At 56.5% G+C, this 24724-nt stretch overlaps 2 protein-coding genes and 1 long non-coding RNA gene across 5 annotated transcripts; 2 read left to right on the forward strand and 1 right to left on the reverse strand.

Moving 5' to 3' along the window:
* The first annotated feature begins 536 nt into the window (after positions 1-536).
* On the forward strand, positions 537-3074 carry MFAP4 (microfibril associated protein 4). Its single transcript, NM_001080217.1, has 6 exons — positions 537-567; positions 797-875; positions 1077-1231; positions 1642-1738; positions 1816-1998; positions 2142-3074. Exons 1-6 carry the CDS (start codon positions 562-564, stop codon positions 2387-2389), a joined length of 768 nt encoding a protein of 255 aa, NP_001073686.1. The 5' UTR covers positions 537-561; the 3' UTR covers positions 2390-3074.
* Positions 3075-3165: 91 nt separating this feature from the next.
* Positions 3166-8745, reverse strand: MAPK7 (mitogen-activated protein kinase 7). Of its 3 annotated transcripts, XM_005220383.5 has the most exons (7): positions 8331-8745; positions 7605-7841; positions 6836-7001; positions 4899-5977; positions 4237-4817; positions 3775-3908; positions 3167-3630 (listed from the first exon to the last, which is right to left on the reverse strand). In XM_005220383.5, exons 2-7 carry the CDS (start codon positions 7834-7836, stop codon positions 3477-3479), a joined length of 2346 nt encoding a protein of 781 aa, XP_005220440.1. In that variant the 5' UTR covers positions 7837-7841; positions 8331-8745; the 3' UTR covers positions 3167-3476.
* Positions 8504-16469, forward strand: LOC112442748 (uncharacterized). The gene is made up of 2 exons (XR_009491711.1): positions 8504-8546; positions 12693-16469. It is a non-coding gene; the product is annotated as an uncharacterized lncRNA (long non-coding RNA).
* The last annotated feature ends 8255 nt before the right edge of the window (positions 16470-24724 follow it).

Raw genomic sequence — 24724 nt, forward strand, 5'->3', positions numbered from 1 at the left:
TGCGGCCTGTGCTCACAGCTCAGCAATGTCCCAGCCCTGCCAGGAGACGCCCGGCCCCAGCCCGGGCCCCGGCGCAGCCCCCACATCGGGAGCTCTGGAGCTACCCCCCACCCCACCTCTGCTCCCTGGAATGGGCCTCCCCTCCCCAGAACCTAGACATACCCCCACACCCTCACCCCAGCCTTACCCTGGACAAAGACAATGGCTAATGAAACCCAGGCCAGGGAAGGAGAGGGAGAAAATAAACAGACGTGAGCAGGGGGGCCGTCAGGAAGCAAGGCAGGGGCTGGGGGTGCTGGTGGAGGGGTCCGGGGGTGTCTGCGGGGCATGGATGTCCTCTGCGCTTTGCCCAGACAGGCCTAATGAGATCCAGGTGGTCCCTTGGCCCAGGCCCGCCCCGGGCCCCCAACAGCATGAGTGGAGCGGGGGAGGGGAAGGGGCGCTGCAGCCACGGGGCGGGGCCGGGCGGCTGGCTGGGGGCCCAGCACATAACTCTGGGCGGACAGTCTGGGACAGCAGACACCCAGCCGCTGGAGCCCAGCTCGGAGCCCAGCTCACAGCATGGAGGTACGGAGCCGGGAAGGGGGCCGGAGCCGGGAAGGGGGCCGTGTGGGCTGAGCCCACCGTGCACAGAGGGCCCTCACGGACAGACGGGGGCTGTCGTGAGCCTGTCCCAGAGGAGGTGGGGGCAGCAGGGGAGACCAGGGGTTCTTGGTGGGGCTGGCTCCTATGAGGGGCAAGTGCAGGGAGACGGGGGCTCCAGGGCTGGGCGCTGACCCTGCTCTCCTGTCGCCAGGCTCTCCTGGTCCTGCCACTGCTGCTACTGCTCTCCGCTGGCCCCTGCGCTCCCCAGCTCCTGGGGATCCGGGGAGATGGTAAGCTGCCTCGGACCTGGCCCGCAGGCTGGGTGACAGACTGGGCGAGGGGCTGTCCCGGGCCCTCACAGCTGGGAGTGGGGCTGGCTGTTAAGATGGGGCGGGTGGGCTGCCAGTAGGCACCCCTGGCCTAGGGAAGGAAGCAAGCATGGGGTGCAGAGGTGTCCGTCGCCTCAGGCCCCTTCTCCTCACCTGCCCCAGCTCTGGAGAAGTCGTGCCTCCAGCTGCCCCTGGACTGTGACGACATCTACGCCCAGGGCTACCAGGCGGACGGCGTGTACCTCATCTACCCCTCAGGCCCCAGCGTGCCTGTGCCCGTCTTCTGCGACATGACCACGGAGGGCGGGAAGTGGACGGTGAGTGGAGGGGGGACGGGAGACACATCACGTGGCTGTGAGCCTGGGACGATGCTCACAGCAGTGTGTGGAGCGCCGCCACCCCCAAACCCTAGGCATCTAAGGTAGGTTAGGGGCTGCATTGCACCATAACCCTGGGAGCAAGGTGCCCCTTACAAATGACGGTCTGGAGCCCAGAGAGGTGCAGTAACTTGCCCAAGTCACACAGCCAGTGCCAGACTCCACCCCAGGTGCCTAAACTCCAGCCCACCAGCTCCCTCCACTTGCTCTTGCCCCCGGGGCCAGCACGCACCTCCTCTTGGCCCCCATTTGGTCCTTTCATAAACCACCTCAGCCTCACAGGGTCTGTGTCTGGGTGAGGGCACTGCCCCCGGCCCCTCAGGCATCCAGGCCCACCCCCTCCGCTCCAGGTTTTCCAGAAGAGATTCAACGGCTCGGTGAGCTTCTTCCGGGGCTGGAACGACTACAAGCTGGGCTTTGGCCGGGCTGACGGGGAGTACTGGCTGGGTAAGACAGGGCCCGGTGGGCTGGGGGGCCCTGGAGCCAGGTCCCCACTGACCAGCCAATTGCACCCCCCTTCTCAGGGCTCCAGAACATGCACCTGCTGACACTGAAGCAGAAGTACGAGCTGCGGGTGGACCTGGAGGACTTTGAGAACAACACGGCCTTTGCCAAGTACGCTGACTTCTCTATCTCACCCAATGCTGTCAGCGCAGAGGAGGATGGCTACACCCTCTATGTGTCGGGCTTTGAGGATGGCGGGGCAGGTACACTCTGCCAGCTGTGTGGGGCTGGGGATGGGGAAGGGCACTGGGCCCAAGCACCGCCACCCCGGCCACCCTGCGTCTGGCTCGGGGGGCCCTCCCAGGGCCTCCTGCCTCAGCTGCCCCGTGCCCCTCCCCTCCGCCAGGCGACTCGCTGACCTACCACAGCGGCCAGAAGTTCTCCACCTTTGACCGAGACCAGGACCTCTTCGTGCAGAACTGTGCAGCACTCTCCTCGGGCGCCTTCTGGTTCCGCAGCTGCCACTTCGCCAACCTCAACGGCTTCTACCTGGGCGGCTCCCACCTCTCCTACGCCAATGGCATCAACTGGGCCCAGTGGAAGGGCTTCTACTACTCGCTCAAGCGCACCGAAATGAAGATCCGCCGGGCCTGAGGGGCTGGCCCCCTCGAGGCCCACCGCCCCTGCCCCCATCCCACCCGGCCCACCGGCAGCTCTGCTGCTCTCAGCACCGCCTCGGCCAGGCCCCCATGGTTCCAGCCAGACGTCCCCATCACATCCCTGGCATCCACCTCTCGGCCAGGCCCCTGCTCCCTGCCACCCGAGGCTATGCTGCCGCAGCGTCCCAAACCTCCAAAAGGCACCACGGTCCAGCCCGGACTCGGACCCTGTCCCGAAGGACATGGGGCTGTGTCCCACTTTAGCCAGCTTCTTGACCGCGGCCTCTGCCGGCCGAGCCTGTAGACCTCTCCTGGCATCTGCCAGGCCACCTGCGTGTGGCCACTGCTGCCACACCCCAGCAGTCCCACTGGCTGGCCCTTCACTTTCCTCCCACCCCCGTGTTCCCCAGGGGTGAGCACCACAGCCCGGCCCCATTGCACTCACGCTCAGCGGCCCCCTGCCTGCCTGACCCAGGCATCTGAAGCGCAACACCCAAACTGTATTTCACCACAGCTCCAACAGGCCACCCTAAAATGCCACAGCCAAGGCGGGCACACATGTGAGGTCCCCCCACCCGCCCCGGGGGTGAGTGTGACTGTGCTAGGGTCAGAGGACTGCCTCTGTGGGGCTGGGAGCAGGTGGGAGTGGAGGTCTCAATAAACCTCAGGACCTGAACGAACCAGCCTCACTGTTGTGCACGCAGATACCTTTGCCTGCCCCCATGACGGCACACTGTCCTCGAGTCCGAAAACACACCCTGAAGACAGGTGGTAGAGGAGACCTTGTATTTCACAAGCAACCTTCCGAGGGCAAAAAAACTGTGTCATCATAATAATGTAATAATAATAATAATAATAAAATTACGATACTGAAAAGAATCGCTTGGGGGAGGGGTTCCCCCTCTTGGTGTGGCTTGTGCTGGCTCAGGTGGCTGCTTAAGGCCACAGGGTGGGTCTGAGATGAAGCTGCAGAATGATCTGAGCTGATTCCCCAACGGGGCGCAGGGCTCCGGCCCTTGGGGACGGTCCTGCAGATTTCGGAGCTGGGTCTGCCCCTGGCAGCAAGGCACGGACTGCGGGCCTCAGGGCTCTTGGAGGTCGGGCAGGTCGGCCAGCAGCATGGGGGAATCCATCTGGATCTCACGCTGCAGGGACTCGATGTCAGCAGGGTTCATGCCGTGGCCCTCGAGCCAGTCAGCGAGCAGGGAGGCTGAGAGCGAGGCTGAGTCTGCCTGGCTGTGGGTGTGGCGGAGAGAGGGGGTGAGAGGCTCCTCCTGCAGGGGAGCCCCAACTGACAGCCCTACCAGACCCAGAGACCCACCGGACCCAGAGCCCCACTGGACCCACAGCCCAACTCAAAAGGTCAGACCCAGCTCTTACCCGTCTTGTGGCCCATCAGCCACACCCATGTCAAAAGACTGGTTTAGGAATTCCTCCAGGTCAAAGCCAACACCATACCCAGCTCCACTGCCCTTGGGGGTGCCCGAGAACACGGGGGGCAAAGGGTCCTCCACCTGCAGGGGACGACGGCAGCTCTCAACACAGGCACCACCAAGAGCCGACTGAGGTTGGCAGGGTGCCCAGCCATGACACCGCCCCACCCATGCCCGGGCCTGGACAGCAGCGGTGACAGCACCAGCCTCGACAAGCCCTGAGCGTGGGCTGGGGTCTCCAACAATCTGCTCGTCAGCATTAGGCTCTTTCTGCGAGCGAGGGGCAGGTGAGGGGACCTCAGCTCTTCTGGCACCAGGACACACACGCCCTCTCCTGGCCTCAACAACCTCAGAGCCCACCTCCCCCGCGTCAGACCCAGGAATCCCCATGACCAGGCCTCTCTCTCACCTGTGACTTGGACAGCTGCTGGGTCACCAGGGTGACGTCAGGTGACTCCGATGTGGAGGGCTGTGGGGCCCCCCCGGGGTCTGGAGGGGGTGGGCCAGAGGGGAAGTAAGGGAGAACACTCAGGGCACTGGGGCCGGGCAGCCCAGGGGGCGGCACCAGCGGCTGGGGGGCCAGGAGGCCGGAGGCGGCGGTGGTCTGGGGAGCAGCAGGGCCAGCTGCAGGTGCAGGGGGTGGGCAGGCCGGCTGTGGCAGGGGCCCAGTGGGCTGGGTGGCAGGGCCAGCGGGAGGGCTGGGGGGCCGGGCTGTGGCGGGTGCGGGGGCGGGGGGCTGGGCCATGCGAGTCCAACGCTCCAGCAGGCTGCGGTCGTTGTCGCTAAGCACCAGCCCAGCCAGGGGGTCAGCGGAGGGGCCCCCCGAGACCCCCGCGCCCCGCTCCTTGCGCTCCCGCTCCTGCCGCCTCTTCTCTCGCTCCTTGGCCCGCTCCTGCCGCCGTCGGCGTTTCTCCTCCCGCTCCCGCTGGCGCTCCTGAGCAGTCACCGGCTTCCGAGGCTCAGGAGCTTCCAGGGGGGCACTGGGGCCATCTGTGGGGAGGATGGGAAGGTGAAGGTAAGAGTCTATCCAGGCAGGGGGTCCCCTCTGCCCCCCATTCCCCAGCCAGGCACCTCGGAGCCGGCTCCGCAAGGACTTGAGCAAGGCAGCCTTGAGGGCAGCCTTGGTGTTGTCTGAGATGGCCCCCTCCTTCTTTGGAGGGGCTGGTTCACTGGCTGGTGGGGGCGGCTGCAGGGTCAGATCGATGGTGTCGGGCGCAGGGCCAGGGCATGGCAGTGGGGCTGGCGGAGGGGACTCCATGGCGCAGTCCCCACTCGGAGCCCAGGGGCTGGGCATTTCCACATCGGGGCAGCCAGGCTCACTGGCCACAGGCTGCAAGGAAGGCTGGAAGCGGATCTGCTGGCGGATGCCCTCGCGCCGTGCATGGAAGTCCTCGATCTCCGCCACAATGGCCTCCTTAATGCGCTCCCGTGTGAGGGCTTCACGGTCAAAGGCAAAGTCAAAGGGCGGGGCACAGTCAGGCTCGTCGTCGGGGTCATGGTACTTGGCCAGGAAGGGGTGGCGGAGGGCAGCAGCTGCAGAGACACGGGCGCTGGGCTCAAAACGTAGCATGCGCCCCAGTAGGGAGAGCGCCTGGCGGTCGGCGCCCGGGTACACCGTCTCCCAGGGCACAGGCTGGCGTGGTGGCAGGCTCTGGATATAGGCCCGCACCCTCTCAGCTCCCACAGCCTGAATCACGGCCGGCGACGGGGTACCCAGCACCGTCATGATCAGCTGCAGCTGGTGCACATAGTTTTTGCCTGGGAAGAGTTGGCGCCGGGCCAGCATCTCCCCAAAGATGCAGCCCACGGACCACAGGTCGATGGCCTGCGTGTACTCGTGCAGCGAGAGCATGAGCTCAGGGGCGCGGTACCAGCGAGTGGCCACATACTCGGTCATGAAGTACTGGTGCTCAGCGGGCGAGGTGCACAGGCCACGGGCCATGCCAAAGTCCCCAATCTTGAGCTCGCAGTTCTCGTTCACCAGTAGGTTGGAGGGCTTGAGGTCGCGGTGGATGACCTGAGCCGAGTGCATGTACTTGAGGCCCCGCAGCAGCTGGTACAGGAAGTAGCGCACATGCTCCAGTGTCAGCGGCTGTGAGGAGTGGATGATCTGGTGCAGGTCGCTCTCCATCAGGTCCAGGACCACGTAGCTGAGAGGCAGGGGAGAGACGCAGGCTGTCTTGCCCAAACTCCAACCCCACTGTCACCACGCCCTCCCAGCTCCAGACAGGTCAAGGTCTTACTCTTGGACTCTGCAGGGGCTGCCCGCATGGTATCAAGATTCTCTACAACTTTTCCATGGACTTAAGTGAAATCACTTTTCTCTCCAGGCCTAGCTTTTCTCATCAGAGAAGAGATGAGGCTGGACTAGACCAGTCTGGCCCCCGGGGTTTAGTTTGGGGGCCCTCTTCGTTGTGTGGTAGTGGCTGCTTGAAAGGCTATGATGAAAATTTAAAGGCTTCTGCAATCTGCAGGACAGTGTTCTGTGACTGACTAGTGACGTCTGCTACTGGAATAGGAAAGAACAGACATAGGATGAATATCCTACAGTCGCCATGCTATATACTGAGATTCTGGGCTTCCCAGGTGGCACCAGCAGTAAAGAACCCACCTGCCAATGCAGGAGATGTGGGTTCGATCTCTGAGTCGGGAAAGATCTCCTGGAGGAGGGCATGGGAACCCACTTGAACATCCTTGCCTGGAGAATCCCCATGGACAGAGGAGCCTGGCAAGCTACAGTCCACAGGGTCGCAAAGAGTCAAGACATGACTGAAGTGACTTAGCGTGCACACATACTGAGATTCTATAAAACTGTCACTTCTACATTTTCTTTGAGGAAATCGTAGGTGTCCCTGGCAAACCCTTAGGGAGCACTGGTCCTGGAGTCGTGGGAATTTCCCCAGCCTACCCTACCTTAGGTTCAGCTGCCCTTCCAGAACTTCAGCAGAATGGCTCCAGCCTTCAGAAAAGGTGCCAACTCTGCCTCCCTCCCTATCCCCACTCCTTACACAGATTTGAACTCGCCATAGGGTACAGTGGGCCTCAGGATGTCCTTTATGGCAATGATGTTGTCGTGCTTGAAGTGCTTGAGGATCTTCAGCTCTCTGAGGGTCCGCTTGGCATTGGTCACCACGTCAAAAGCATTAGGGATCTTCTTAATGGCCACCTGCTGGCCTAGGGAACAGGGGAAAAGTAGATGTCACCTGGGATAGCTGGTGAGCTGCTGAGTAGCACATGGCCTCTTTCAATATGCTGTGCATGTGACAACCGCTACCACAGAGGACCTACTATGTGCCAGATCCTGTGCTGAGCACAGTAGGTACATGACCACATCTCCCCTTCACCTCTGTCCTTCACTTCTGGCAGGTACACAGCTCAAAGTCACAGACATGGAGATCTGGGCACAGTAATTTGTTGGGCACACTGCACAGCTAATTAGCGGTACCCCCCTACACTCTATGCGTCTCAGGCCTCTTCATCCCACCACCAACCCGATGCCCGCTGTCTGCTCCACAACACACTCCGGGGAACCTCCATTCTGATCTCACCCGGACTGTCACCTTTCTAAGGAGGAAGCCGACTGCTGCGCTGGAAGAGCTACCAGTTTCTAGAGACCTGAACCCAACACAGAGGCCGGCCCCCAGACAGCGCCCAACCCCTGCTTGCTGACTTGACTCAGATTTCACATCCCAGCTTCTCTGCTGGCTGCTGGGACGGCGGGTCCCACCCCTCGGGACCTGGTTCCCACACATGAGAGCGGCCGGAAGGGTCGCTCACCGGTGAGGCGGCGGCGCGCGGAGGACACCACCCCGTAGGCCCCGTTGCCAATGGTCTCGATGATCTCGTACTCGTCCCCCACGTCGAAGGTCACGTCGAAGGACCGCGCCTTCAGCAGGGCCAAGTTCTTGGCAGCCACCGAGGCGGCGGTGCCAGCGGGTTCCGCCTTCACCGGCCCGGGGGGCTCCCCGGAGCCGTCCTCACCGTCGTCCTCCTTCAGGGGCTCAGCCATGGCGTCTGCGTGGACACGCGGGCGAGGAGGGGCCCGGCCCCGGACTCAGGGGCCCCTCGGAGGCTTCAGACCGGCAGGCCGAGCAGCACGCGCAGCCCGCGTCCCGCACGCTCGGGAGCCCCCAGCTCAACCCCGCGCGGGACGCGGGGTCGGCAGTGGGGGAGGCTCCGCGAGGCGCGGTTCAGGAAGAAAGCGAGGGGCGGGGCGCCCGCTCTTCTTGGTCCTCACTAGGCGGATGGTGCCTCACCCCGACGCCGCACGGGCCCTCGACGCCGCCCAGGCGTCTAGTCCCGAGGTCGGGGTGGGGGGGGTGGGACCCGAATACCCGCTCCCTCAATGGGTCTGGCAGCCGCCACCACCTCAGCGGAACGCTCAACTCCGCAGGTCTCCCGCCCCGCCCCCTCAAGACCACGCCCCTCAGTCTCTGACCAATCCCTGAACGGCTTTTGCTGAAGTGCCCACCCCCTCCACTTGCTCCTCCAATCCGCGCCTACCTTCCGAGGAAGCCACGCCTTCACCCGCGCCCGCGCCGGGGTCCAGTCTCCAGGAGGGAACCACCCAACCCGCGCTCGGCGCTTAGCCGGGGCGCGGCCGCCTGGCTCAGTCCTCGGACGCAGGCGCGCCAGCAGCCCCCGGCGCCGCGAGACTGCGAGGCACCGCCTACTGCGTGCGTGCGCGCGCATCCGCTCCGATCTTCCAGGTTCTCTCAGGTCAGTTGCTGGTGGCTTCCAAATTTTGGAGGGCTGAGGTTACCGGTAGTTACCATCACTGAGTCCCCCTCCTTTAGGCCCCTCTTCCCTTATCAGACCCTATCAGCCCGGGGATTGCGTCCCCCATTTTCCCGATGGGCCCCAGGAGCCTGGCGCTTGGGAATGCGTGGTCCCTGGTAGACGGTGATCCGTCACATCCAACCACAGAGATCCCGGTCCTCCGGGTTCTAGAGCGTCGGCTCGTAGCCGCCCTGTATCTGGTATCTTCCGGTATCTGGTCCTCTCAGCTCAGCTTCCGGCGCCCCGGACTTCGGCCAGTGCTTCGCCAGCCTCGGCCGTGAACCTTCCGTGAGGCGGCTACGTCCAGCGACTCCCGCGCTGTGGCTGCAGGGCAGCGGGCAGGGCCACAGGGTCAGCTGCCCCTGGAGGAGGCAGAGCTCCGCCGGAGCCAGTCCCCTGCCAGTCTTCAGGGCCCGCGTTCGACCTCGCAGCGAGTGCGTGCCGAACGCTGACCCTCTGGGTCCCGAGGCGGCTCGCGGGAGGTCGGGTGTCCTCCAGTGACTGACGAGAAAGAGCCAGGAGGCGGGGAGCCCTGAGGGTCCATCCCTTAGACCGGAGAGGAATTTTGTTTACATACCCCACTGTTGTGGTGGTTTATTTTTTACTAAAACATACTTACAGGAAGTTCCACACATAGCCTAAGTGTATGAATAAGTTCACAAACTGAACATATCAGTGTATCGAAATCAGGTGGAGGAAAACAAACAAAAATCCAGAACATTACCAGCCCTTCAGAAGCCCTTTCTCTTTTCTAGTGGTTACAACTTCTTTCTGTTAACTCTTCCATACTTTGGGGGTCGGGGGTTGCCGTGAATTCTAGGAGGTTCACTGGGGCCCATACATTAAGATGGAAAAGTGGAGACTGCATTTTAAAAATACAACATCAGAGAAAATGTCTGGGAGCATAAGGTCAGCTCTAGGACAAATAAATACCTCGTATTTAGACGTGGAAAGATCACTTGGACCTCCTGAGTTAACTATACCTTTGGTTCTGGTTTTCCTGAAAGCATAGCAAAAAGCCAAATTATCTGTTACATGATTTGCCTTGACTATGAATAAACCATATTCATGGGAAGTGAACATTTTCTGTACTGAGTTCCAAAAACATTTCCATGATGGCCTTTTCTTAAGTGACACTGTAGACAACCTACCTTAACTCTGACGTATGTGTGCGTTAAGTTCTGCGGTGTCCATCAGTGAAAAGAGAGGACATAAAACTGCAGGACCCAGAAACATGTCTTCTCAGGGAACCCAATGGCCAGTTCTGTGACAATATGGTCTGCTAAAGGAATAAAGCATAAGATAGCAGAAAAGACCCATACATTTTGAATGCTTTAAATACTTTTTTAGAAATATTTGAGCTAGGATTGGTATACAAGTTATAGACGATTCAACTTTCTCTGGCGAAACCTCCCTGTTTCTCATTTACTTAAAAAAAAATATTTTACTTGTTTGGCTGCACTGAGTGGTCTTAGTTGTGGCACATGGGCTCCAGAGCATGCAAAGTCAGTAGCTGCAGCACGCAGGCTTAGTTGGTCTGGGGCATGTGGAATCCTACTTAGCTCCCCAACCAGGCATTGAACCCACTGTTCCCTGCATTGCATGACAGATTCTTAACCACTGAACCACCAGAGAAGTCCCTTCATTTACTTTTGAATCCATCATGAGCTGTTTTACTTCTCCCCCTACTAGACCCTGACTCTGTCCTGAGAAAGTTGTCAGTTATCTAACATTCTTCAGCCTTGTCTTATGAGCTTACTTCATATGACACAACTACTTCAATAAAGAGTTTTTTCATGTGGCTCAAAATTCAAATCATAATAAAAAGGTCCAAGTGAAAATCCTGGTCTCACACCAGGTGGCTGATTTTATAGTTTCCTATTGGGCTTCCCTTGTGGCTCAGTTGGTAAAGAATCCTCCTGCAATGTGGGAGACCTGGGTTTGATCCCTAGGTTGGGAAGATCCCCTGGAGAAGGGAAAGGCTACCCACTCCAGTATTCTGGCCTGGGGACACGACTAAGCCACTTTCATTGGAAGTAAAAAAGAAACAATAAAAATCCGAAACACACAAATACAACTATACATTCTTTGTCCCCTACAACTATACATTGTTTGTCCCTTGACAAAATATAGCAAATCATTTACACTTTTCCTTAAATCATTAAGTATCAAAAACCGGAGGGATCTCTCATTCTTCTTATAACAGCTTTTTTTGGAGGTATAATTCACATACTGTAGAACTTATAGTGTACAATTCAGTACATGAATTTAGTAGGTTCACAGAGTTGTGCAACCATCACACCACCCAATTTTAGAACATTTTCATCATCTCAAAAGAAAGCAATTAGTCACTCCTGATTTCCCCTCACCAGCCCCTGGCAACCACTAATCTACTTCCTGTGAGCCCATGGCAACCACTAATCTACTTCCTGTCTCCCCACTGCCTATTCTGGATGTTTCAGATCAATGCAATCATACACTCCGTGACCTTGAGACCTTTTGTATCTGACTTTTTTCACTCAGCCTAATGTTTTCCAGGTTCATCCTTGTATCGAACTTCATTTTTATTTTTAAAGCTGAATATGTTACACTGTATAGATAGACCACATTTGTTTATCCCATCATCAGCTGATGGACATTTGGGTTCCTTCCACTTTTTGGCTGGTATGAATAATTGTGCTCTGGACATTCACGAACAAGGTTTGTGTGGACGTAGGCTTTCTGAGCTCTTGGGTACAGATCTAAGGGTGTGATTGCTGGGTCATATGGTAAAGTTTTTAAACATTTTGAGGAACTGCCGAACTGTTTCCTTTAGTGGTCACACCAGTTCACTATCTCCCCAGTGTATTTGAGGGTTCCAATTTCTCCACATCCTCACCAACACTTATTATTTTCTTATTTTTCTTTTTAAAATTGTAGTCATCCTGGTGGGTATGAAGTAGTATGTCATTGTGGTTTTGATTTGCATTACACTCATGACTAATGAGGGCTTCCCTGGTGGCTCAGAGGTTAAAGTGTCTGCCTGCAATGCAGGAGACCTGGGTTTGATCCCTGGGTCGGGAAGATCCCCTGGAGAAGGAAATGGCAACCCACTCCAGTATTCTTGCCTGGAGAATCCCATGGACAGAGGAGCCTGGTGGGCTACAGTCCACAGGGTGGCAAAGAGTCAGACACGACTGAGCAATTTCACTTTCACTTTCTTTCATGACTAATGACGTTGAACATCTTTTCACAGGCTGACGAGCATTCTTCTCTGGGGAAATATCTGTTCAGTGTCTATTCAGTTCCTTTCTGTTTTGTTTGTTTGCTTTTGGCTGTGTTGGGTATTTGTTGCCTCGAGACCTTTTTCTCTAGTTGCAGCAAGCTGAGGCTACTCTCTGGTGTGGTTTGCTGGCTTCTCATTGCAGTGGCTTCTCTTGTTGCAGAGCATGGGCTCTAGGGCATGTGGGCTCAGAAGTTGCAGTTCCTAGGCTCCAGAGCACAGGCTTAATAGTTGTGGTGTAGGGGCTTAGTTGCTCCATAGTATGTGGAATCTTCCCACTAGCAGGCAGATCCTTTACCACTGAGCCACCACAGAAGCCCTCATTGGCATTGAACCCACTTTTATTTTTATTTAAAACTTTATATAGACTTTATTTTAAAAACCTTTATATAAAAACTTTTATTTTTATTTATATATTTGTTTAAAATTTATTTAAAATTTTAACTTTTATCATTATTTTTTGTGGCACCACCATGCAGTTTGCAGGATCTTAGTGCCCTGACCAGGGATTGAGCCTGTGCCCTCAGCAGTGAAAGCTTGGAGTTCTAACCACTGGACCAGCAGGAAGTCTCACTCCACTCTTTTTTACAGCTGCATAGTACCTCTTTTCAAATATAACCTATTTAACCAAGACCCTATAGGTGTACACTACTACTTTAAGATTTTTGCTCTTGCAAATGATGTTGCACTAAATTATCTTGAACACATCATTTTGTGCATTGCAAGTTTAAAATACCCAGAAGTAGATGTGTGCCAAGTTAAAGAGTATTGCACTTGTGATTTTAATAGGTAATGTCAAATTTCTGTCCTTATTTGTTGTTTAGTTGCTAAGTCATGTCAGACTCTTTGCAACTGCATGGACTATTGCTCGCAAGGCTCCTCTGTCCATGGGATTCCCCAGGCAAGAATACTGGAGTTCAAAATTAGGAAAGGAGTACATCAAGGCTGTATATTGTCACCCTGATTATTTAACTTATATGCAGAGTACATCATGCAAAATGCCAGGCTGAATGAATGACAAGCTGGAATCAAGATTGCCAGGAGAAATATCAACAACCTCAGATATGCAGATGATAACACTCTAATGGCAGAAAGCAAAGAGGAACTAAAGAGTCTCTTGATGAGGGTGAAAGAGGAGAGTGATAAAGCTGACTTAAAACTCATCATTCAAAAAACTAAGATCATGGCATCCAGTCCCATCACTTCATGGCAAATAGATGGGGGGAAATTGGAAACAGTGACGAATTTTATTTTCCTGGGCTCCAAAATCACTGTGGATGGTGACTGCAGCCACAAAATTAAAAGATGCTTGCTCCTTGGAAGAAAAGCTATGACAAACCTAGACAGCATATTGAAAAGGAGAGTCATCACTTTGCCAACAAAGGTCCGTATGTATAGTCAAAGCTATGGTTTTTCCAGTAGTCGTGTATGGATGTGAGAGTTGGACCATAAAGAAGGCTGAGCGCTGAAGAACTGATGCTTTGGAACTGTGGTGCTGGAGAAGACTCTTGAGGGTCCCCTGGACATCAAGGAGATTAAACCAGTGAATCCTTAAGGAAATCAACCCCATTTATTCATCGGAAGGACTGATGCTGAAGCTGAACTCCAATGCTTTGGCCACCTGATGCAAAGAGCCAGCTTATTGGAAAAGACCCTGATACTGGAAAAGTGAAAGTGAAGTTGCTCAGTCGTGTCTGACTCTTTGCGACCCCATGGACTGTAGCCCACCAGGCTCCTCTGTCCATGGGATTCTCCAGGCAAGAATACTGGAGTGGGTTGCCATTTTCTTCTCCAGGGGATCTTCCTGACCCAGGGATCGAACCCAGGTCTCCACATTGCGGGCAGACGCTTTAACCTCAGAGCCACCAGGGAAGCTCTTGATACTGGAAAAGACTGAGGGCAAAAGGAGAAGGGGCCAGTCCTGGAGTCTGTTCTCTATGGAAGGGCTATAGTCTCTGTGTCAGGCCTTAGGGCGACCTCCAAAAGGGCTGACACCACATGCCACACCTCCCAGGACTGCTGCTGCTCCTGTCCCCACAGCAGGCCACTGCTGACCCCTGCTTCTGCAGGAGACCTACACACACTCACAGGAAGGTCTGGCTCAGTATCTTGTGGGGGTCACTGCTCCTTTGCCTGGGTCCTGGCACGCATAAGGTTTTGTTTGTGCCCTCCACTATGTCTACCTTCGCCTTCGTCACTGTCCCTGTTCACGGCTGAGAAGGGGGCTCAGTAGGGGAGGGATGTGATAACCTAAGAGCACACAGTGTGGGTGGGTGGGGGTGCCGCCTCTGCCTCTGGGACTCCCTGTGCCTGGCTCCACTCTCCCCACTGACTAAGGCCAACAGCCCTGAGTCACCCAGTGAGCAGCCGGCCGGCGCAGCCCACACCCGGATCTGCAGAGGCTATGGAACCTGCTCTGGGGCCCACTTGTCAGCCTGAAGCCCCTCCCCCTTTCCCTTCCCCCAGCAGACATGCATTTATCTTGTTAGACAGAACTTTGTCACATGGCCAGCCCCCTGCAGGGGTCTGAGAAATCAAATGCTTAGTTAGGCACATGGCTGCCCATACAATCAGGATTTGTTAGAAATGCAGAACAGACAGTGAACAGGTAGAAGGGCCAGAGCCACATCTTCTGGTCTAGAGGACAGGTGTGTGATGACCTAGTCCCCAAAACCAAGACAGGACCTTCTCAGAGACCCTGGAGACTGGAGGGCTGAGTTCCCTCAGTCAAGGTCCACAGCCTCCCCATGACAGACCAGCCTTCTCTCTCTTAGCCCTGGAAGGTCACCACTCCTTCCCAAAGGTGGCAGGGACCAAGAGTCCCCTTGGCCCAGAGCCCATACCACAGGTGACAAGCAGTGCAGCAGGGGTGGGTGTGAGGGAGGTGCTGGCCAGCAGCTTGGACTGCCCCTTGACTTCCTTCAGGACTGCCAAGCCCTCCAGTCCACACAGTCACACTGTGACACACACACTAGTACAGTCACAGCACGGCGCTCACATGCCCTTGTAGTCCATTTAGGTTCCCAGAACACGGACACATGCCCACCCAGGATGCACAGAATTCAGGGGCACCACTGTGCACACAAGTTGACTGTTAACCCTACTGCAGTCCGTCTCTTCTCCCCTCCCCTGAGCTTCTGTCCAGCGCCCAGTGCTCTGTAGATGTCTCCAGGGGATGCCCCACAAGGCTCCCGGGCCTGTGACCACTGCCACATTCACCAGTGCCCTGGCCGGGCCCCCATCTCACCCACATGCTGACTGACCACTTCCACACCTGCCCCAAAGCCAGAGTCTCAGTCACTCACTACATCGCCAAGCACATGCTCCGTGAAGGGCAGTCTCCCGGGGTGGGGGATGGTGGGCAGGGGAAGGGGTTGACCATGAACACGACATGTACAAATCTCTGCACTTGAAGAACTCAGATTTAGCCTGGAAGAGGACAACAAAGTCACTGAACTACAGTGTCTCGGGTGACAGGCCCCAGGCATGGACCCAAGAAGGGCTGATGGGGGAGGAGGTGGTGATTTTCCATGGAGTGATCAAGAAAAGCCAGCCAAGATGGTGACCTTGGAGCAAGGACTTGAAGGGGTGAGCGGGAAGGAGCCCCATGTGGACGGAGCAGCAGGAACAGCATTCTGGGCAGATGGAACAACAGACAGAGCTCAGAGGCAGGGTGTGCCTGGCCTGTGTGAGAATCAGCCAGGGGGTGGTGATCGGGACGACTGCTTGCTGCCTGGTCCCAGCTGCTGTCACTTCTCACCAGGACCCTTACTGTCATCACTGAGTCACTGTCCTCTTAGCCTCCTCTCCCTGCTGTGACTTCCTCCCTGCCCAGCAGCCAGAGTGACCTTTCAGCAAACACAGATGAGGCTTCAACAAACACAGTATGGGTGTCCCCATCTTGTGGGATCAAGTCCGCCCCAGGCCCGTGAGGCCCTGCTGGTGGAGAATGGAGGACAGATGGAGGAAGTGGCCTTTGTGATGGGACTGGCTGCCTGGAGGCCAAGTGCAGGGTGTGGTGGCAGCCCCAGCTGTGGTTCCTGTGAAGTCATCCCCTTTATGCATCTGCCTGATTTCCTCTCTCAGATCTGCTGGAAAAGCCCCGAGGAAACCACTAATGGGTATGTGCAGCCCGGGGTGGTTGGGGTGTGGGTTTTTGGGGAGCGGGTGGTGGGAATGCTCCCAGGAGGAAGGGACTGGCCTGGGTGAGCTGCTCAGCAGCAGTGTGGCCCTGCCCCTCCTCTGGCACCTGTGGGTGGGGCTGCAGACAAACACAGGAGGCCCCACTGTGCTTGAATTTGGAGGTCCCACCTGCGTCCTGTGTTTTCCTTTGCTGAACCTGGCAGCCCTGCAGGGACCACATGCGCCTCCACATGGCCTCCCGGCTACCCTGGCCCCAGGTCTCGGCCCCATGTGGGGACCAGAGACGCCTGGTGAAAACCCAGTGGCTTCACATCTCTCCTGGGCTCCCCCCAGTACTTGGAGGCCTTGATGACCTGCGTCGTGTGCACTGTCAACCCACCTCCAACCCCCATGGCATGCTGGGGAAGTACTCTCTGAAAAAATAAAGTCAATAAAATGTAAAGAATGGAAAGTCCTAATTTTAGCACTTGCCAGTTTCTGTGGCTGATCTCAAGCCAGCAGCACATCGCTGGAGGCTGAGCTGCACACGGTTACCTGTGAGTCAGCGCAGGCTGTGCAAGCCGGTGCCCGTCAGCTTCTCTGATCCTCGAGCACATTCCTCCCCAGGGCCTTCACACCGACTGTGCTCTCGCTGTGGCGTGGGAGCTCCTGCCCCACACCTGCACAGGACTTGCCTCTTCCCTGCTTTCAGGACGTTGTGCATCATCCACAGTAACCCTCCCCTCACTCTCAAGCCCTCTTCTCTGCTTTTTTCCCTCAGAGCAGCTTCCACAGTGCTGGATTATCAAGTAAGTTTACATGTTTGCCTCCCTACTAGAAAGTCACTCCATGAGGGCAAGGGCCATGCCTGTCTTGTTTTCCACTTAACTCCAAGCACCTAGCCCAGTGCCTGGCACACAGTAGGAGCTCAATAAACACCTGTTGAGTGAGCGATAACTCTCAGCTCAGTAAGCTTGGCTCCCATGACCTTGATGTTTATTTTGTGCATTGGTTGGAGCCACTCAATACACCCCACCCCCACAGGAGCCAGTTGGACACACAAACTTCAGCCCCACTCCACTCCCACTCTGCCTGTGCAGCCTTGGTGAGGCTCTCTCCATCTCTGAGGCTCCTGGATTTGTCTCCTGTGAGGGAGGATTAACTAATAACTTCCACCTCCTGACCTACTGTGGGCACCACATGGCTGAATGGATGGGAAAGCACTTTGCAACTTATAGCCGCTAAAATTTAGGAGCTCCCATCCCCCCACTATTTCTCAGAAGGAAAGACATTTTGTAGTTATTAGAAACATCCTGATGCTGCTGCTGCTAAGTCACTTCAGTCATGTCCGACTCTGTGCGACCCCATAGACTGCAGCCCACCAGGCTCCCCCATCCCTGGGATTCTCTAGGCAAGAACACTGGAGTGGGTTGCCATTTCCTTCTCCAATGCATGAAAGTGAAAAGTGAAAGGGAAGTTGCTCAGTCGTGTCCAACTCTTAGCGACCCCATGGACTGCAGCCTACCAGGCTCCTCTGTCCATGGGATTTTTCCAGGCAAGAATACTGGAGTGGGTCGCCAGTGCCTCCTCCATAGAAACATTCTAGAACTGTCGAAAGTGCTCACAATCAGCTACACATGATGTAAAAGCATAAATCATTCAGTAACAGCTTTTTAAAAAAAAATCTAGTAGAAAACTTGACTTTTCATTATTTTCATCAAGTAGAAAACTGAGGAAGTGACCTTAACGAAGCAATCTCCACTTACAGCAAGTCTTCTTGACCACCATGTGGAGATGCTTACCTGGCTCTGTCTTGTCTGGCAAACTTCTTAAAAAAAAAAAAAAAAAATCTTTCTGTTGTCCCTTCCCCATTCTTGAGGACTTCAATACATTTCAAAATGATGCCAGGACCTCCCTGGTGGTCCAGTGGCTAAGACACCAAGCTCCCAATGCAGGGGGCTTGGGTTCCATCCCTGGTCGGGGAACTAGATCCCACATGCCACAACTAAAGAGCCTGCATGCCACCACGAAGATCGAAGACCCCAGGTGCCCACAACTAAGACCCCATGCAGCTAAATAAATATATATTTTTTAATGTCATTCTAAATTCTCCCAGCTCTCAGCTGTCTCTTCCTAGGGAGCCTCTCCCACTGTCCCCTGGGCCCCATCCCTCTCCACTCAACCTCCTGTCTCTCTTCTGGGTACCTGGAAGGAGTGATGTCCCAAAGGAAGGAACCATCTGTCCAGGACCATGCAGAGTGGCTGGCACATGACACCCCCTCCCATGAGCCAGTCAGGCCACACCTCTGCCACCTCAAGACCCAGATGAGGGATTAGATAACAATGCCAAATGAGCTTTCTCTGCCCTACCTAACATCATCTAAAAATTCACCCAATGTGACAAAATTAGGAGAGTTCAAGGAAACAGAGATTTCCCAGCTGTGAACCCCAATGTCTACTACCAGGGCTGGTTTCTGCTGGTAGGCGTGGCTTCCGGCCATTGGCAGGCACCCGTGAGGACAGGCTTGGTGTGTTTTGATCAACTAGACCTCTGATCAGGTTGGTTGGGGTCTGTGTCATGTGAGTTATTCAACATTTTAAACACCACACCTTCTTCAACAACCACTTGGGACCGAGCATGCCTCATTATCCCCTGGATTATTTCCACACCTGAACTCATGTTTCTGGCAGCTGCATCTTTCAGCACAGCAGGAAAACAAAAGCTAGACACGGAGACATGCTTGTTGAGACAGACAGCAGCAGCATGTGGTTCTCCGAGGAGAGGAGAATGCGTGACTCAACACTCATTCTAACTATGACTTCCCTCCTATCTCACCTGAGTTCAAGCTCCCAGGTTCTCTTGCAGCTAGAAGAGGCCCTGAACCCCAGTTCTAGCTACTGGGCTGTGCAGGATGCCCTGTCCTATGCCAAGCCCTGCTGGGGATGCCCAGCCTCTCCCCCTGCTCTGCGTAGAACATGGCCCTGTACCTGGAGCTGAACTGGCAGTCTTGTCATGAGGACAAAAGCCACATGTTAAGCAGGTCAGGAGAACCAGGTCCCTGGTGGCATGGCTGAGCTGGTGTCAGCTCTAGGCTGTCTTAATTTTGACACAAGTGAGCCTTATGTATTTAAACCCTACTTGGGTTTTCCACACATGCAGCCTAACCGCCATGCCATGCACCCAACATGTGAACTCCTGGCAAGCTTCACTTCTCTGCCTGGCTTTGGCTGATGTTGAGTTTATGTCCCATGGATTGAAAATGAATGGTTTTTAAAGACCTGCAGTGTTTTCCAGAGTTTAGCCAGCAATTCAACTTGCTGTCTCCAAGCAAGGTGGATACCAACTGCATCACCGCCTTCACTATGGGGACCATTGATTCCCTGTGCTGAGCCCCGCGAGGTCAGGATCTTACCATCCCCGATTTCCGAGAAACTGAGACTCATGAGAAGTTGAGGCATAAACCCAAGGTCATACAGCCAGGGAGCGGCAGAGCTCAGATTGGAACCCAGCTCCCCCTGCTGGTTAAGCCCTGGAAGCAGCGGCCCTGGCATTTCCCCCTTGAACTTGAGGATGAAGGAAGCATGCCCCTCCTGGGGCTGATCTGGAGAGGCCAAGGACCCCCCGGTTCTTCAAGTGACTCGGCAGGAAAAGGACAGTCCAGGCCAGGCCCTCATTTTCCTAGTGAGACACTGAGGCCTGGAGAGGGGCAATGACCTGCTGGGACCAGACTGCAAGCTGGGGACAGGCTGGAGACGAGACATCTAACTTGGGCTGTGCCCTGACACAGACCTACTGATTCAGCTGTGCTGCTGGAGGCTGGGGTCCCTGAGTCCCCTGACTCTGAACCGCCCTCTGGATAGAACCTAAGGGTTCGGCCCTGGTCTTCAGCGTTCTAAGGTCCCTCCTGGGGGTCCCTATTCTCTGCCCACTTGTTGACTTACTCATGAGTTCACTCAACAAGTGGGTGCTTGGGCAGTTGAGTGTGGTCCAGGAGCCCGATCAGGCCATAGCCTCTCCTTGGTGGAGAAGGCCCCTGCCCAATCAAGGCTTGTCTGGAGGACAGGACAGTTGTCTAGAGCTTGACGCTCAAAAGGAAGGTCAGATGGAAAGGGTGGAAGGAACAGCATGTACAGAGACCTGCAATGCACTGAATTGGTGGTATATGTGTGCAGGCACCCAGTACTGCGAGGTTGAGAGGAGGGGGAGATGGGCAGCAGCAGGGGGTGCTGAGGGACCCAACAGGCCAGGGGACCTGGGCTTTGTCCCTGGTGACACACAGCTGCAGGCCTGGCCTGTGGCCCATCCCACAGGGAGCTGACACACACGCTCTGCCAGAAAGCTGAGAGTTGGGCTGGGAAGGAAGGTCTATGAGGGTTGTCACAGGAATGACCTTGGGGACCGGGGGCCCAGAGACCCTGATTCAAATTGCTGCAAGGCTCCCCGAGATCCTGGGAAGGCCCCTCCATGTAAAAAAGGAGCAGCAGTGTTCTCATGGAGTCAAGTGTCGTGGGTGCTGCAGAGTTTGTGGGGCCTAGGGAGGGGAGAGGAGGAGGTCTGTGGGTGCTGATGTCACTGCTGGCCTCTGCCTCTCACCTGAGATGGCAGGTCTAGGGGTCCCCAGCCCCCCGCCCCAGCAGGGGCCAAGGTCTGTGAGTAGGATGCTTGCCTGAGGCCGTGCACGCTGGGGCAGGCCCTGCCTGGCGCTTCCTTTTCCCCAGACCAGTTCCCCTTTGTCCAGGACGTGGGCCTTAGGATGGTGGTAGGGAGGGGATGCTGGAGAGGTTAAATGTCCTGGGCTGATGGGGGTGGTGTGGGGGTGAGGGAAGGCCAGACCCAGCAGAAACAGTCTGATTTACAGATGAGGCGGCTGCTGCTGCTGTTTGGTGAGGAGCTGCAGGCAGGAAGGGGGCTCCTGCCGGGAGGACCCAACCCCTCAAGGGCCAAGAGTCCAGGTTCTCCTGACTCGTAGCCCAGACATGGGTTCAAATAACAGGAAAGCTGTACAAGATAGAGACGTGCCAGGCACTGGGCAGGGTGCCTGCCCGAGGGTGAACCAAGCTAACAGGCCCAGGCGGCCAGGAGCCCAGCACGTTAGTTAGGAGTGTGCTCCTTGTCTGGAAAGAAATGCAAGCAGAGCTGTACACACAAGTATAATGAGCTTCTGGGCAGGAGAGATGCAGGGAATCTGCCAGGGCAGACTATGATCAAGGGATCAGGGGACGCAGAGAGGAGATCAACATCAACTAGAGACAGAGAGCAGATGCTGAGGCCCCGGGACCCAGAACTCATCCTTGAGGCAGGGCCCAGACCGGCAGATGCCCACAACAGGAAGGGCCTAGCCAAGTGGCCTTGGCAGGCCAGCATCTTTCTGGTACCACAGAGAGGGGGCCCTCATCTCCTGAGAGTGGGTGCTCACAGGTGCCGAATGCTTTGGCAGGCGGTTGCCGGAGCCAGGGAGGGTGGTGGAGAGGGGCTCGGGGATGGGGGGCCTGAAGTGGGTTCCCAGATGCTTCACTTCCACTCTCCACAGCTGGCCTCAGTCCCCCTTCAGCGTGACCCTGAGCCGAGACGGACTGGCACTGGAAAGTTGTGAGAGCCAGTCCAGTGTGGAGGAACTGCTCCTGTCCCCAGGAGGGTCCAGGACCTTTGGGTCTGGTGGCCTGGCCCTGGCCTGGCTGGCAAACCCACCATTTCTCAGTGCTACGCAGCCTGTCCCTCCAGCCACCGGGCCCAAACCTTTGTTCACGTTGTGGCTGTGTTGGGCCCAGGGGTTTGAGCCTGACTTCAGGAGGGACAGGAGCAGAAGTCCAGCGTGGAAGCATCGGGGGAGATGCTGGGCTGGGCTGGGCAATCGGCCAGGGTGGAGCTGGGGTGCCACAGAGCAGAAGTCCCCAGTCTCTGACCCTGAGAACAGCCCACCTCTGACTGCTGCTGGCTGGCACGCAGATACGGGCATCAGGCATTGGTGCCCGCTACGCCGGGGCCAGCTTCCAGCCCCACCCAGCCCTCAGGGTGACACTGGGCACTCTCCCAGCCCCCTCCCTTCGGCCACAGTGTGTCCCCAGTCTCAGTGGGCCTGGCCCTGAGGGGACTATGAGAGTACAACGGAGGAAGAAGCTACACTGAGAGGGGCTAGGGGTCCAGAGAGAGGACAGGGAGGACTGGAAGTCCAGGAGGAGTGGAAAGTTTTGAGGCCAGGTTGGTGCCAACCTGCTGAGGGTTGGCTCCCCTCCCTGTGCAGACCCCTACATCCTGCCCCGAAAACTGCACAGCATCCTGCCTAGGCTACTGCACACCAGCACCTGCAAAGACCCCCTCCTCCTCCCTCTGACTGTCCTGATCTGAAGACCCGCCTGCCCAAGGGCTCCTGATGCACCAGACCCCATAACAGCCCACCCCACCTCACAGTGAGGACTCCAGTCGGGCCCCACCAGCCCCGCAGTTCCTCCTAAAGCCACTAGGCCTGGTCATCTCCTACCTTCCAGGGGACTACTGATCTGCACCCCTAATGGACACCCCAGAGATTCCTCCCCGCCCCCAGGAGCCTCCCTGTCCAGGTTCTGTGCAAATGTGGGGCAGCCTTGGACACAGCCAGGTTTGCAACTCTAGGGAGCCCATGATTATTTGATAACAGCAAGCATTTTGTTGAAAACTGATTTGTGTAACACCAAGCCTCAAAAGCCACTGGAAAGTGTTAGACGAGAGTGGTATCATCTGTGGAGAAGCATCTTAACTGGAAAGGGATGGGGGGGTGTGTGTGGGGGACATGGCCAAGGCCTCAGGGAGGCAGACTCTCACCCGAGCCCCTGGCCCACCCATCAGGCTCCCCAGCCTCAGCCTCTCTTATCAGATGTGTGAACACGGGCTGTCCCGTCCCCTGTCAAGTATCTTTGCTTACCTGGCGGGGGGTGGGGGTGGGGGGACGGTCAGTGGGCCTGGGCTGGCTGTGACCTCTCCTTCCCTTTCCCGCACAGATGTCTCCTGGGACAACCCCTGGTCTGCTACCGAGCCAGCAGCTGGCTGCTGCAGGGTGTGATGACCTGGGCACCCTACTGAGGGCACGGCCTCCCTGATGTCTACACACCTGTCCATCCCTTCATTCTCTGGATCCCAGATAAGGTTTCTAACGCCACCTTTGATACCTTGGTCAAGAAACGCCCTTGGCGCTGGCCCAAGCCCAGGAAGGGAAGCAGCAGCAAGGGTCCCAAGCTGATGGAGTCCTCACTCAGCTCTGTATCTACAGCTCTGACTGAGTCCCAGTCATCTTGCATCTGAATCTGCTTCCTCTTATGCACAACGCCTGTTGTTCAGTCGTTCAGTCGTGTCCAGCTCTTTGTGACCCCATGGACTGCAGCAGGCCAGGCCTCCCTGTGCATCACCACCATTTCCTGTCCACCAAACTCATGTCCATTGAGTCAGTGATGCCATCTAACCATCTCATCCTGTGTCGTCCCCTTCTTCCCCCGCCTTCAGTCTTTCTCAGCATCAGGGTCTTTTCCAATGAGTCAGTTCTTCACATCAGGTGGTCAAAGTATCAGAGTTTCAGCTTCAGCATCATTCCTTCCAATGAATATTCAGGACTAATTTCCTTTAGGATGGACTAGTTGGATCTCTTTGTTGTCCAAGGGACTCTCAAGAGTCTTCTCCAACACTACAGTTTGAAAGCATCAATTCTTTAGCACTCAGCCTTCTTTATGGTCCAACTCTCACATCCTCCATACATGACTACTGGAAAAACCATAGCTTTGATATTGCGCAACGGAGATGTATTCACACTCCAGTACTCTTGCCTGGAAAATTCAATGGACGGAGGAGCCTGGTAGGCAGCAGTCCATGGGGTCGCTAAGAGTCGGATACGACTGAGCGACTTCACTTTCACTTTTCACTTTCATGCGTTGGAGAAGGAAATGGCAACCCACTCCAGTGTTCTTGCCTGGAGAATCCCAGGGACGGGGGAGCCTAGTGGGCTGCAGTCTATGGGGTCGCACAGAGTCGGACACGACTGAAGCGACTTAGCAGCAGCAGACGTATTCAATTATCCATCCACTCCACAAGCTGCCACCAGTGCTCAGGCAACCGGGACACGGGGCTGGCACAGCCCTGGTGTTCGTGGTGTAGGGCTTGGGGGAGAGGCGGCACTGGCTGGAGCTGTCACAGTAATCAATGTGCAAAAGCGAACAGTGGTGAGCGCTGAGAGCAGGCGGGCAGCCGAGCCCGGTGGGCTCGCCCCTCCCCACCGGCAAGGTGCTGGGGCGGCCCCTCAGAGGTCCGTTTTCCCGCGTCACGCAGAGACCTGCTGTCTTGGGCTTAAGGACCTTCCAGGTCCCTTCTCGGTTTGTCTAATAAACTTTTGGGAGGCGAGGGTCTCAAAGGCACGAGGGAGAATCTGTCGACCCGAGGCAGGGAGCTGCTGGCCCCACGGGGACTCTCGGAAGCGCGGCCGGACCCCGCCCCTCAGCAGCCTCGGGCTCCAGTCACACACTCCAGCCGGCAGCGCGGTGGTCAGAACGGACACACATTCCCGGGCGATGGCCTGGGTCCTACACCACCAGCTACACTCGCGTGGGGTTCCTCGCGCCGACCGCCCAGCAGACTGACCGGACGGCTGAGCCCCGCCTCCCACCGCAACGGGCCGCTCCGACTGCGCCTGCGCGCCGCCGCCTTGTGCGCGCTTTTCCGAAGCTCCCGCTTCCCTGAAACTTGTCCCTTGCGCCACGCCGTCGTCTCCAGGGC

The sequence above is a fragment of the Bos taurus genome, chromosome 19 (genome assembly GCF_002263795.3).
Source record: "Bos taurus isolate L1 Dominette 01449 registration number 42190680 breed Hereford chromosome 19, ARS-UCD2.0, whole genome shotgun sequence".
Lineage (NCBI taxonomy): Eukaryota > Metazoa > Chordata > Mammalia > Artiodactyla > Bovidae > Bos > Bos taurus.

Bases quoted from the DNA above. Each gene is read 5' to 3' on its own strand.
- MFAP4 (NM_001080217.1), top strand. The intron at 876-1,076 runs GTAAGCTGCCTC...CACCTGCCCCAG, and splicing joins CCTGGGGATCCGGGGAGATG to CTCTGGAGAAGTCGTGCCTC. The intron at 1,232-1,641 runs GTGAGTGGAGGG...CCTCCGCTCCAG, and splicing joins CGGAGGGCGGGAAGTGGACG to GTTTTCCAGAAGAGATTCAA.
- MAPK7 (XM_005220383.5), bottom strand. From the start codon at position 7,836: ATGGCTGAGCCCCTGAAGGAGGACGACGGTGAGGACGGCTCCGGGGAG. The intron at 5,978-6,835 runs GTAAGGAGTGGG...CCTGCCTCTCAG, and splicing joins TATGGCGAGTTCAAATCTGT to CTACGTGGTCCTGGACCTGA. The intron at 4,818-4,898 runs GTGCCTGGCTGG...TCCTCCCCACAG, and splicing joins CTTGCGGAGCCGGCTCCGAG to ATGGCCCCAGTGCCCCCCTG.